Source organism: Lepidochelys kempii, chromosome 3, assembly GCF_965140285.1.
Source record: "Lepidochelys kempii isolate rLepKem1 chromosome 3, rLepKem1.hap1, whole genome shotgun sequence".
Taxonomy (NCBI): Eukaryota; Metazoa; Chordata; order Testudines; family Cheloniidae; genus Lepidochelys; species Lepidochelys kempii.
This window is the reverse complement of record NC_136382.1, coordinates 146130929-146145382: the sequence shown is the minus strand read 5'-3', so window position 1 is coordinate 146145382 and position 14454 is coordinate 146130929. Positions and strand designations below refer to the sequence as shown.

At 42.4% G+C, this 14454-nt stretch overlaps 1 protein-coding gene across 1 annotated transcript in view; it reads right to left on the bottom strand.

Annotated features, from left to right (window-relative positions):
* LOC140909325 (maestro heat-like repeat-containing protein family member 1) overlaps window positions 1-14454 on the bottom strand; it is a 64658-nt gene that overhangs the window by 43728 nt on the left and 6476 nt on the right. The window contains exons 4-18 of the mRNA XM_073338363.2: window positions 14256-14418; window positions 12217-12309; window positions 11012-11166; window positions 8911-9051; window positions 8375-8473; window positions 7581-7659; window positions 7328-7438; window positions 6449-6522; window positions 5994-6116; window positions 5356-5418; window positions 4439-4583; window positions 3399-3442; window positions 2746-2905; window positions 1375-1427; window positions 693-800 (exon numbers count right to left, since the gene is read on the bottom strand). Coding sequence (XP_073194464.2) covers window positions 693-800; window positions 1375-1427; window positions 2746-2905; window positions 3399-3442; window positions 4439-4583; window positions 5356-5418; window positions 5994-6116; window positions 6449-6522; window positions 7328-7438; window positions 7581-7659; window positions 8375-8473; window positions 8911-9051; window positions 11012-11166; window positions 12217-12309; window positions 14256-14418 — 1611 coding nt within the window. The remainder of the gene's footprint in view (window positions 1-692; window positions 801-1374; window positions 1428-2745; window positions 2906-3398; window positions 3443-4438; window positions 4584-5355; window positions 5419-5993; window positions 6117-6448; window positions 6523-7327; window positions 7439-7580; window positions 7660-8374; window positions 8474-8910; window positions 9052-11011; window positions 11167-12216; window positions 12310-14255; window positions 14419-14454) is intronic.

Below are 14454 nucleotides of genomic sequence, written 5' to 3'. Positions count from 1 at the left end.
GCCAAATCTGAGAAGCATAATTTGCCCACAAAGAGTAGATTATATATGCTGGGTTAATAGGAGCTATTTTGGTAGTCCCATTGCAGCACACGATATTCAATATACACTTTTGGGGTGGATCACCACCTAAGACTTATGGCAGAAGTGTGTTTTAAAAAAGCACTGGAATGAGGAGAGGGTAGTCACTTAGACCTCGATCCAGCAAAGCACGGCAGCACACGCTCAACTTTAAATATCTGAGTAGTCCCACTGAAGTCAATGGAAGCCAAAGGGGAATTTAAAATTCTTCTAACAGAGAATATTAATTCCACTTTCGCTAACAAATAATCCTGTGTTTTTGTAGGTTTTTCCATATAAATTTGATGGTGAAGTCAAGAGGCCTACACATGTGCTGAAAAATAAACATGTGCCTAAGGGCTTTGCTGGATCAGGGCTTTGACACACAAGACCAGAAGTAGAATTCTACTGTGTCAGGTATTCTGCTGCCATCAGGGACAACTCCCTCCTTGAACATGTGCTGCATAACTTACAGATCCCCATGGAAAGAGCTCTAATATGTATTTCTTAAACACTGACCCTGGGCACCTTGTAACCCAGCCAGTCCTGCATACTTTCATCTCCCCAGAAACCTCTCCTAACACAGGTAGACTGCATTTGTTGTTTCACTCCTATTCATTATACCCAGAACTGACCTTATCTTGGGGCCTCTGAGAATAGCTTTTGCTTTTCACAAGAATCTCATTTGCAAGCTCACAGGACCATGCATCATCCATAATGGCTTCCACTGACCTTTCTAAAAGCTGATCAGGGGTAGGAAGAAAGTCTGTTAGGAAGAATACTTACAGCTCTTCAAACTCACTGCTACCTATTTTCAAAGTATGCAAATAGCTCGACATTTAGAGACAGCTAGTCAGAGGGTCTTTTATTGATGCAAGACATTAGGAACAGAGGAATTGTTAGAAAGCCAATTTAGTCTGGTATTCTGTCACCAACAATGACCAGTACCAGATACTTCAGAAATAGTGTAGGGTGAAGACTGACCTTTACCCCCATGGCCCGCTAACCAGCATAACCGCGCCCAGTACACGGAGCAAAGTATGTTTCACTGGAGATTGGCCCAGTGCAGTGTATTCTTTCCCCAGGGCAGTGAGGAAAATAGGATGCTTCAGGAATCCCAGAATGCACTGCTACAATCATTGCTATAAAATCTGCTGTATGTGGATGCACAAATATGGTTTTGTTGCTAAGCGGATGCACACAGTTGGCAAGGGCAGATGATCCTGCAGTGGTAGTATAGACACGTGCTGAACATAGGTGGAACACAATAGGCACATCGTCGAAGAGCTAAAGGCCCCTCAAGAGGATGAATGTTACCTGAAGCAGCTTGTCCTTCCATTTCTCCTCTTCCAGAGTTCCTTCATTATGTGCTGGAAGAGGCAGAAATGCAGCTTGTCAGCAAAAGTGTTTTGAACACTGTTCAGATTGGCTCAGCAAGACATAATGGAGACTCCAGATACCAGCACAGAGTGAGATGGATCAGCTAGGATGTGTGCTTTAGCTTGGCGATCAGCATAAACATATTGTATGCAATAAAAGTATTCAACCACTGGAACAAATTACCAAAGGAAGTAGTGGATTCTCCATCAGTTGATGTCTTCTAGAAAGGCATCCAGTCTTGATCTAAAGATATATTTTAGCTCAGCAGAAGTTATTGGGATCAATACAGGGGTAACTGGGTGGAATTCTTTTCGGTGTTAAACAGGAGGTCAGGCTACATGATCAAATGGTCCCTTCTGGCCTTAATATCTGTGGATCTATTAAAAAGGTTATCAAAGCTGATGGAGATACTGCACAGCTGGCATTTGCAGGCAAAACAGCAAGGGCTATAAAGGTGAGATTTTCAAAGGAGCGTAGGGAAGCTAGGTGCCCAATTTCCATTGAATTTCAGTGGAATTTGGGTGCCTAATTCCCTTTCACTCATCTGAAACATCTCAGTTTTAATCCCTTTGCAGAGAAATTAAAACCATATTCTCTCCTCTCCTCAGCAGTCTAAAAGAATGGCAGAGGCTATATTTAGAGAGTTATGACCCTTCCGCCCCTCTCCCCCACACTCCACCACATTGTTACTTGGGGAAAATTCCTGTTGAAAAGTCAATGAGAGCCTGAATAAGGACTAAGGGCCTCAGGATTTGAGTCTAGCTAAATAATATAGAAAAAGACTAGGTTGGCAAACAGATTTTCCTTCCCTTCCAGATCTGACTCAGGGAACAAGGGCTACTAGGAAAGAATATCCCTAATGGACTCAGGAGGTGGGGAGGGGGAGAAGGAGTTCTGGCCTGCCTTGCTCCAGAACTCCAATCAAACAGGAAAAGAAACAAGAATGGAGCATAAGCCAATAGAAAGAATGAAGTGTATTTATACATCTAGGCTGAGACCTAAACCCAGTGAAGCTAGAAGAAATGGATTGTATTACAATGTATTGATTCAAGAGCAAATGTCAATCCACAGTGGTGTGTTGGGCTGGGTAAACCACTATGAGCTAGTCTTGCTACCATTGAAATCAGAAGCAAAACTTCAAATGACTTGTGCGGGAGCAGGATTGTGTAAGTCTATAAGAGCTGCCTTGACACAGATGCATACTACTTCCATGGGACCAAGCACATGCACTCTGAATCAACAGGAGAGTTGACTCAGAGTCTGTCACACACATCAGCTGTTCTGGGAACCCACTTCCCACTTCCTTACCTTCTAAATATTGTATAAGCTCAGGAATCATCTCCATCCACAACTGTCCCAAATCTGAATGCATCACAGGATGGAGAGAGTTGAGAGGGTGGAGGGCATGCAACAGTTGGAGAGCAACAACCCCACAGTCTCCATCTTTGTAGGGATACAATGAAATCACCTGGAAAATGAAGAGCCAGCATTCATTTCAAGACTCTAGCAGCAAAAGGAACGGTTGGGAGGTTGAACTATAATGCTTCATTTTGTCTCTTAAAAGGTTGCTTTTGTTGGGATGGGGATCAGAGTGGTCTTGAACAGGTTTATTTATTTATAGGATAAACAGCATTTGCAGGTCCCCCTCATGTCAGAGATTATTTCACAGGATAGCCACAGAGGTCTGCTTTCAGTTTCCTGTTGCCACACCAGTCATCACTAGAGACCCCAAGTGATCCAGCCAGGATGTGCAGGCATCTGAATGAAAGATCTGGGAGATTATCCTTGGAAATGGTAACTGCTCATCACCATCCAGTACAATTTAAGAAAGACTCAGCTGGCTCAACCACTGCAAACTCTGGTTTCATAGATGACATATTTTAATTTTTTTTAAAATTTATTATTGAACTAAATGCAAGTATCTTGGACCAAATAGATGAGTTACAGGAAGAATTGCTTACCAAAAGGCGTAGCAGGAGTGCCTGAGGGGTTGGGAGTTCAGTCGCTGTCATAAAAAGAAATAGAAGCTCATTGAATGTACAGGAGAGCTGGGGGCAACACACTGAGCTGCGAGTTAGAGATTAGACAATTGTTTTTAACCAGTAGATAGTGTTTACTGATCAACAGGGTCATTCTCTAACTTGTTATAATGTCAGTCTCAGTTTTGTCACTCTTGGACAGGTGAGTATGGCCAATAATAAAACAGAGTATTTAAACATCTGGCCAGGTGTCCAAGACTCCTGTCAGCATCCCTGCTATGAGTCACATAGCACTGCAGTTAAAGATACTTAAAGGGTAAGAAGCAAGAAGTAACTGGATGGAAAGACAACTGGATAAGTAAAAAACATCAGAGTTGGAAAATTTTATCAAGAAAGGATGCTTACAAAACAGAAAAAATTTATGTAGATTCTGGAACCTTTTCAACCCCATTGTCTTCATATAAACATATAAAATGGCAGCCCCAGAGTATTTATATGCCTCTTTGAGCTTTGTTTTACCACCTTTACCTATTTAGGGTGTCTCAATCCAGTCTACTTTATAATAAAAATATGAACTGTAGGAGACAGTCCCATTCAGGATCTCAAATAAAGACTGTTGCTCTCCAACTAGTTCAAGGTAGAACCAATATAGCTGGGCATGATTTTCACCTTCCTGGGAAATTTCCTTGTACACTTGTGCTTCTTTTTAGGTATATGCCCCTGCTCATAAGGCTCTTTATTTATATATTTCTAGCATTCAAAACTTGAATGCTGACAAGAGTTTTGGTCAGTGTATGAAAACTGGAATGAAATGCAGCACTTTCATTGGTTGCTTGTGTTTTTCCATATATAATGTAAGCGTTCTGATTGTATGAGAAGATTCCATAAGAATTGCATTGCCTCTTGCTAACAGGCTAGGTACCTTACTAGTGTCAGTCCTGTAACCTTCTCCAGCAGAAAGTTTCATTCACATCTTATATTATGAAGGAGATTTAATTAAATGCAGCTGTTCTGATACTAACGTCTTCTGTGTAACTCCGCCAGGTAAGGAGATAGGCCTCCTTTCCCTGACTTTATGAACAAAGATGTCAAGGTCTTGCAGATGGGGATGAAAGTGTTGACATACTCCAGAGGGCACACAAACTGCAATAGCATTTTCCAGGGCACCTGAAAGCAACAAACAGCATAGGTTTGGATATCTTTATACATGTGTAACCCACGCTCCTCTTGGGTGTGATGCTCTGTCCCATGTCATGGCATTGAGATCACTTAGAGAGAGATGAATGAGTCTGCTGTACAGCCTTAGCTAAGAGCCATGTGGCTTTTAGCTTATGCAATAGAGGCTCATGCATTTAGCTCCAGAGGTCCCAGGTTCGATCCCGCTTGCCAATGACCGGGGTCTGTCGGTGTTACACATGCAACATCATCTCTCTTGTGACTTTCCTTTTATCAATGGGAAAAAATTGCTGCTTCTTAACCAATACTTCAGAACTCTGACCTCTTACTTAATGGCAGATAGAACTGCCTTTCTCTGCCTCCCACAATAGCACATCCAAATCTATACAGTTTTGTTTGATTCTTCCTTCTCATTATTGTCCTGATTCCTTTGGTATGCTAAGCACCTCCAGTAAGTTAATGCGTACCCTCAAATACCAAGGAAATTCAAGGGAGTTAAGCATACTCAACATCTCACAAGAAGAACTCAGCACTTAGCAGGATCAAAGGTACTCCTTTCCTCTCTTCTTAGCCAATCACCTACGTCTCTCTTCATGACTGACCCGGGCTCTTTTGCATATAGATGATTCTCATGAGGAACACATCCGAAGGAAGATCCCTTTGAGGCATGTCCCAGCTGGTGCATGCAGGTGAGTAAGTCAGGGAGAACCCTTTGGGTGGAACTACTGGAAAGTTTGATCAGTCCATGTATAATCGTGCTTACCAGGTTTAGGGTGTTGATACTATACACCTGGACTGCCTCTTCATCCCAGTCACCTTCAGACTTCTATAAATAGATGAAAAATCAGGACACATTAATCTATTTGCCTTCTAATCACATTGAGATGGAGGGGAAGAGGGGTAGCATAAGTGCTTGAATGACTGCAGGTATCTAGAGGAATGTTTGAAAGATAATTATTTGAGTCAAACACAGTTAAGAAAACTTCACTGAAGCCCTTATTGATGCCCAATTAAATCCCCTTCCTTCTCCCAGCTTGCCATGTCCCAAAAGCACTTTTCACTGACATTTTTAAAAAGTGAAATCATTCCCATTCACATTAAGGTTTGTAATTTTTTGTTTTTACAAAAACCAAAACCTGCATTTTGGCATAGAACATACTTGACACCATCCCTTTAACTTAAATAAATGTAATTGGTGGATACTGGTGAAGACAGCAATAAGGGGCAGAAAATTATACAGAATATAGTATGATATTTTCTACTTCAAAGGTACATAGTGATATATACATTCATGGTAGGAAAAGGTAAAGCAGAGTTTGAAAGGTCCAGGGAAAGGGTAACAATAATTGTTAAAAGATCAGGAGGATTAAAAATAAGGGGAGACATTTTTCTGCTTCTTACCATGGTGCAGACAGGGAGTTCACACTGCCGAATGAGAAAATTCACAAGTACACTGCCTCCTGGCAAGGTGAGATACCCACAGCATGCAAAACTTCTAATCAGCTGCAAGAGAGGACTTTTCACCTCCAGAAGACACACAAATGAAGACTGTCAATGATATTTAAAAATCCCAGTGTGCACCACAAATGTACTGTCTGAAATGCTCCTCCCCACTGTAGAGTTTTTTACATTGTGCTTCTTAAGTAGATGATCGGGTCTTGCTGATCATAAATGAGAAATCAGAGAATGCAGCTGCAGCTGCATCAACTCTGTTGTCAGAGCCACAGTGCAAACAACCTGCCCCAGCCCAACAGGCAAAATCCTTCCTATTAGTTACACTGGTGATTCTATAAATCCATCTCCCACCCTAGAAGCTTAAGACAAGTCTGTTCCCAGACATTTGAATGTTCTCTTACCTGATAGTTGTTTTCATGTATGAGGAGAGCCACAGATTGCACCATGATGTCTTTTACTTTGTCCATATGGGGAGCTGAAAGGAATATAGACAGGGGCTTTAGCAGGCTGGAGTCTATCACAAGAAGCTCCTCGCTCTTTTTAACTTCCTATACCACCATTCTTGCCTCTTTGTGGATTAGATAAACATTTGGTTAACTCCTTTTTAGGCTCTGTCCTCCAAGACAAGTTATGTAAGCACAACCACTGTCATATTGTAAGATTACATCACCACTTCATGATGCGCCATCATGGCATGGTAGCATTGCATCACGCCAAGGGTATTTTGGGACTTTTTCAATATGTTGTAAGCCTCTAAGCAAGTGAGACAGCCCTGTCATGAGGAGGATTGTTTTGTCTGACCCTACTCCTGCTGCCAGACTGAGACTGAATAGAGCTATGCTGGTTTATACCAGCTGAGGATCTGGCACCATTAATACGTCAGTAAGGCTGTGAACGTGAATTCAGATTGGGAACGTATGCTTGAATTAAGATTTCAAATATAAAATTGTTCAGCCATTCACACACAAAGTTCTAACGCCAAGCTTAAATGTGCCCTGCACACAAGAGGCTGGCTCCAAAAATCTGGGGCAAGAGTCTCAGCTGAGACACGGTTCCATTGAAGTCAGGAAAGGACCTTGTCCCTGGGGTTGACAGTCAGAGGCACACTGATAATTCACATCATTTTTATGTGTTCATTTGGTACTCATGAAAGGGAGGAGCTGATGGCATTTGGTACTCATGAAAGGGAGGAGCTGATGGCACTTGCTCGTATAAATAAGCAAGTGGCAGACGAGCTCCCCCATCGCAGTTCCGCTCTTGTGCCTTCCTTTCTTACTTACGCTCCTGGGTAACTTCTCTCAAGACTGTGAGAGCTGCAGTGCACTCCACCTCTTCTGTGCCCTCCATCGGCTTTCTGAGGAAAGCTATAATATCCTCCTGATAAATAGGACCTAACAGAAGAGAAGTCTGACTAATAACAAGTGATGTAAAGGGAAGAAAACCACCACATTTCCAAATGAAGTTTTTTAGAAGAGTCAGGAATCTGAGATCCTGTTACTGTTATTTCATTTCAATGTTTCTTTCTATTCTTACCCAGCACCTGGAAGGCTCGCAATGCAGAGGTTTGGTTCCAGTTACTTGGCGTATCAGATATTTCAGACTTAGCACAAACCTGAAAACAGAAGAAATCCTTGTCACAGACACATGGTTCCACAGCAAAGGAGCATTTGAAACATTCACAGAAGCTGGAAAACCTGGTCCTTCAACACCCCAGGAATGTTTAACGAACCATCTCCTCTAAAATAGAATGAGCGTATTTGCTTCATTCAGCCCCACAGGAGTGCCCCAAGATAGTGGAAAACTTAACAAACATATCAGAGACTGACAGAAGAACAAGAGTCTGTGTGACCCTGATTGGTGCATCAGAAGAGGGAATTCCTCTAAAGAAGGTTGTTAGGTTCTTATTCTCAAGAGAGGTCCTGTGATGAACCTTTCCTGTTGAGGAGAAAGCAGCACTCACTTCCTGACCTGGGAATAGAGAGCGGGAGAGAAGGGCAGTGCACAACGTGATAGAGAACAGCAGATGAAGAGGGACAGATCTGTGATGACAGAGAAGGGTGCTTTCATCCTTGGAGCTGGCATTCCCCTCTCAATGGAATAGCAGGTCGAATCATCCCTAAAAAATTCAGTCTTGACAGCCCTCTGCAGAAACATTAGATTTTTCACCCTTCTTCAGAATATCTGAGAAACAAAACAGCCTATGACAAGAGACAGGAAAGTGATGGGGAACAGACAACTGCAAAGAGCAAAATCAACTATTGACCACGAGTGACATCTGGAGCAAAGTGATATTATTTTCCACTCCTGATTGGAGTCAACCTCCTTACCTGTGTGAATAGAGTACTGAGAATATTGTCCAGACTATGGTACAACCTCTTGCTCCATTTCCTGTGGCACAGTACAGCATCCAGAAGATGGCACAAGCACTGTGGTAAAGAAGTGAAGAGTAATAAGGAATTATCTACTGAACCAATCACCTATGGAACTCTCCTTCTAATTATGAAAGGTTTCCCACATATCCTATCAATGGCTGAATTTATCCCACACTTGTCTCTGTACTTCCTGACTCTCCAGGGACAAGAAGTAGACCATATGCTTCATTCCACAGGCCCCTGAATCTATCACCTGCCTTCATTTGAGATCAGGCCAGTGGTTCAACTGGTTGTATCCTATTCTCAGGTTTTCTTCTGTTTTCCTCATCTATTCCTTACTCTAGATATGTGTCCCTGCCCAGCTCCTTTCAGACAAAGCCTCGACTTGGAATCAGTATCTCCTCACAACATGGAAGCAGTGGTTCTGTGGTAATGAAGAGCAATCTAACTCTTCTAGTCACTAATCACAGACATACCCTTGGATTGCTCACCTCTGTGACATAAAAATGTTGTATCCCAGTCTCATACTGATGCAGGAGTTCTGTGATCAAACACTGAAGATGATTTTTCAATGTTTGAATAGACATGATGAAAAACAGCTGGCCAATTACATCCAGTGTGGCTTCCATCACCTACGCAGAAGGAAGAAAAGGGAAGGAATAAACCTTTGCCAGGTGAGATTGAGCATGGTTACCAATATGTCCATGTATTGGCAGCATTGAGGTGCCTGGAAATATCTACAATTTTAATAGCGATATCTCACCAAAACTTTCTAGAGAAGGTCTCTCACTTCTGAGGTCTGTGATAGGATGCGTCTGTGTATCCAATGTCAAGTCACATTGACTTATAGCTGCTGTTTTACACAGTAAAATTTCCAGCTAGTTTTACTCATTGTCACTCTGAAATTTGTTTTAACATTCTTCCTCCACTGAATATCAGCATTTCAGATTATTTGCCCCTCCTCCCCCATGCCTGCATTTTCCCAGGTTGAATGTGATAGTGAAATTTGCTACCTATATTTTTAGCATCTTGGGTCCTTTTAATTATTTGTGTGTCCTCACTGGTATTTGCAACATTGCCCAATTTACTGTGCTTTGTAAATTCACTTTCCTCCAAGAGCTAAAAGAGGAAAAGTGTGATGAGAACTCTTGTCATATCCCTCTGCCCAGGTCTCTTTTGTTCTGTTCCTCCTCATGATGTCTGTTGTCCCCTTTATCCCTTCCCTGCGACTAATTTAGAGCCTAGGATGCAGTTAGGAATAATACAATTATTAAATTACTTCCTAGTGTTGAAAGCTATCAGGATGTGGAACAGTCCAGCAGAAGTGACAGAATTTCCATTGCTTAAGTTATTTCACATTAGACAACCCATGGGAGGTGGCAGCATAGAGAACAACCTGGCATTGGTACCAGGGATAGATAAAATGACCTAACAGGTCTTTTCCCACTTTAATTTCCATTTATGACAAAAGAAGGTTAGGGTTGCAAACCAAAACACTAAAATATTAGGAAATTCCAGTATTAAGGTAGCGTGTACAACCCTAATTCTGCTTTCTTATAAGTATACACTCTGTAAACAGTCTTTAATGACAATCACAGGGCCCCAGGATTTTTTCCTATAGGACACCTGCTCCATTCACGGAGACTTTCACAGGCTTAGAACTTGGCCAAATTTGGGTAAATTTTCACAGGAACAGGAACAGGCACAGCTCTAACAGCAGACTGACCCCCCTGCAACATTTCAACCTCTAGCTCCAAAGCATAGACTCTCTAGAGCTTTTCAGTGAAACAATAGTATTTTTTTACCATGGGAAAAATGTATTTTCCCTAAACTTGTTTTGAGAAACAGCTGAACCATTTTTGCTGAAATTCCTGCTCCCACCCCATCTCAAAGAAAAATTCAAATTCCTGGCATAGCAAATTTTAGCCTAAATAGCTAAAGTTGGGCAAAGTTTTTAGCAATTGAAAACCTGTCTTATAAAGGAAAACGTCAATCAAACCTACCTGCATCACCTATAGTCCAACTACTCTTGATAAGCATGTCAGATGAATGTTTCTGCTAAAATTATCAATCTTGAAATAGTTAACAATGTTGACATTTGAACAGTCATGATTAGTCTTCAGTGATAATGCCCAGATAAGATTAAAAAGGACAGCTAAAACCTCACAGAGGTATTGTTTTAAGCTGTCTGTCTGACAACTCCCATGTTGGTTCATGTTTGGATCTTCAGTACCATTAGGGCTAGAAACTTAATGTCTTTTCCCAAAAAGTTAATGCTCAGTTCCTGCAGAAAATCAGGAAGCCTTTAGAAACAGAAGGGTGTCCTAGCTCATCCTCACTCACTTCACACCCTGCTTTTTTTCTCCCATGATGGATTCTTCCACATCAAGAATGAGGCCACATTTTCAGAGGCAGAGAGAGATGTGAAGAAAGCTTGTCCTGCTGTCACCCAAGCTATAGCTGTTCTGTAGATAAATAGGCAATTCAACCTATCGCGCTGGCTTTCAGACTCCTTTCACCTGTACAGATTCACCTTCCAAATTCTACACACAGACTAAAAAATGCTCAGTGCCCAGGATTTCCTCTTCTCACCTTTCCCTTTGCAGTTGGGAACCATTTGTTGAAGAGCACCAAGAAAGTCACATAGGCTTTGGCAGCTGCAGTTTCTCTGGTAATGTCCAGCTCCTCAGCTCCCTGTGGTGGCTGTGCCAGGTACCTTGATGCACACCTGGAGAGTTCTCTTAGTACTGCACGGAGAGCCAAAGACTTGTATTTTACTTCACAATTGGTAATAATCAGCATAGTTTTGGAAAGTTCTGCAGGGTCCATAATTGAAATAAAGAACATCCACCCTGTTCACAAATTCAATTTGGAAAACCACCTTCCTGGAACTGATAGCTACTCCCCTCTAAACTCTGCTGGAGATCCCAGACATGTTTACATGATTCAGCCTTTGCAAGTTGAATAGTCAACATGAAATGGGGCCTAGCCACTCTGCACTACAGAGTAAAAAATACATGACAATTCTGAGACCCCATAGCTCACTTGGTAAAAGAATCTCATTGACTGAAGATTTCCCTCTGAAATTAGAAACAAATGATGGATCAATGCACCTGCCTCAGCAACATTACATACAGAACAAAATCAAAGCACTGAGGAAGTGATTTTGGAATATTCACTCCCCGTGACAGGTACACATTCATGGGAATAGGCTTATTGGCTTCAATGATGCAACAATGAGAGGAAAGGGTTTCAAAATCTGACCCTGGACACTAAATCTAAATGACTCTTTTCCAAGACATTAGGAACATATTATCTTCATCCTCTTTCACATTCACAATCTTCCTAACCATGGCTCCATGCTTTGTCAATCTCCACTGACTTCCCTAGCCTTTCTGTACGCAATTCAATATATCCTTCCTGATGTTTGAAAATCTCCCTTGGACTCTCTTCTCCAGACCTCTCTGACCTGTATATTCAGCTACTTCCTCTGCCTCATCTCTCCACTCTCTTTCATCCTTGGCCTAAGAAAACATATAGGCTAGCTAGGAGTCAATAGTAGCTGGATCTCAGTTGGGGAAGAAAAAGATATAAGGAGCTTCCCCTCCCCCCGCCCCCTTATTGTATAAGTTTAGGCAGAACTGCATTCCCTGTGCTCAGGCAAGCACTTGCTAATTCTCTGCTCCCCTCCTCCCTCTTGATGCATCATAAAGTCAAAAAAGGAAGTCTGTGGGAAATGAGATCCAGACCTGGGAAAGGGAAAATCCCTAAAATACAAGGAAACTTGAAATTCTCACCATCACTAAATATCAGCATATATTCTTCTGACTGGACCAGGGGCAGGGCTGGCAGGACACAGTCCCACATTGCACCTATATAGGGTGCCATTACTGGAAGAAAGGAAAGGAAAACACAATCACCTTTGTTTCCAGCTGAAACATTCTTTTTTGTCCTGTGGGATTCATCTTCAATACAGGATGAAGGGATATTTGCTTAAGGGAATTGTATCTGCCTGTCGAGCCCACTGCAGAGCAATGGAGTGTGTGTTTCATATCACATATGTAAAAGGGATACACAACTCTATGCATTTTTGATAGATGTAGCTCAAGCTACAAGCAGTTGTTACTTGTGAGCAGTTCCAAGTGGGCTGATACCTTGACAAACAACTGCTCCAGCAAGTAGTTTTTATAAAAAGCCAAATGTTAGGAACACTATAACATAAAGGGCTCTCCCCTCATTATCCATTAACATACAGAGGACAAAGGTTGGCTATAGACTATAGATCTTCCATCTGTGGCCTGGAAATATACCCAGATAGCCTCTCAGAAAGAAACTCTTACGGAATGCAATATTTTCACAGGAAAATGATGTTTGCAAGAATCTAAAAAAAAAATCTGTAGTGGAAAGGTGTGTAGGTAAGGGAGAGCAGAAGGAGGGTCTCCGGTTGTGTAGGTCCAGGAGATATTGTGGGTCCTTATATACATAGGCATCTATACTACACCTTCTCACCAAGATAGCTTTCCACCTCTTTCTGCACTCCCCAACAGTAGCCAATGGATCCCTCCGCCTCCCATTCCTTCAAAAGCTTCCTTTCCTGGCCCCAGAAGCAGATCCTTCCCCTCAAGCACTTCAAGACCCCAACCTTCCTAGCTGTCAGTGGCTCCTGCAAGAAGCCAAGATTAATCATTGGATGATATGGTCTCTGCCAAACTGGTGCTCCTGCTGCAGCCAAAAGCATGAGCTAAACCGAATGAAAGTGTAAAAACACAAGGGTACAGGACTTACCTTGCACCACAAGGGCCAGATTGTACCTTTAAGGCATATGCCTGTGGTGGAGGCAGTGTGAAGCTGCACTGACCCAAAGGAGTTTGAGGAGGGAGCATGTATACTGCACTGTCCCTTTGGATGGTGCAGCCTACTCAGCTCTGCAGTCCAGTGCAGCGGTGGGACAGGGCCATGTTCCTTTTGGGGCCATTTGCAACCCGGGTGGTGTGTGAAGAAAGCAGCCCCAGCACTCTACCAAGCACAAGTACTATGATTTTCCTGAGCCCAAACTCCCTCCCACCACTGACACAGCCACAATAAGGCTATGGACAATCTATCCCTAAGAGGATGAGAGGAAGCTCCTTCAGGAGTGAATGGTGTAGGGCTGAGATGTCTGAAATCCTGCTCCTCCCCACACCCCGAACATTTTAAGTTTTCAGAAAAAAAAAAAAACCCCAAACTTCACAAAACCAGAAATTTTTAATTGAAAATGGGAATTTAGTGCCTCATGGGAGTTGTAGTTTGCTCTTCATGTCCCCATTCTATTCTCTAGGCTGGGCGGCCCAGCTGGAGTACATCTCTTATAATGCACCATGGCCAGGCTCTCCACATTATACGGTCTCCCTTCACCAAGGGGGGAGACCATGATCCATTGTGGAAGATGTAGTCAAGCAGCTGATCCAAGCTCATAGAGGAGAACGGGAATATGAAGAGCAAACTACAACTCCATGAGGCACCACAACTCTCATTTTTGGCACAATCTTTAGGTTTGGGGCTAAAATATTTTGACAAAAAAACCAACCAAACAAAATCTACCGAGGAAAGCAGACACTTGTAATGAAAAAATTCATTTTGTCACAACCCCAATTTTCCATTGAAAGCCAGTTTACATGGGAAATTTTTGACCAGCCACAGAGTGGCAGTCATTATATGAAGGGTACATAGGAAAAGCCCAGATAACTCAGACCCGTTTAGTGGGGCCACACATGTGAACACTTCCCTGGAGAATAACACGAAACACTTTCCAATCTAACAAGAAACTCAGACAACAGGAAGTTCAGAAAGATGGTACCACTGAGTTGACAGAGCTTCTCCATTGCACAGAGGACACTGTGGTGGGGCAGAACTTTTGGCTGGAATCTTTCCTGTAGCGTGGCCACGACATCTCCTGGGCAGTGCTTCCCAATGGCCACTAGGATTGCAATGGCAGCCTCCTCAAATTCCTTCTTCAGTTCCTTGATCAGCACAGAGAAATTCTTGCCTTATTAGAT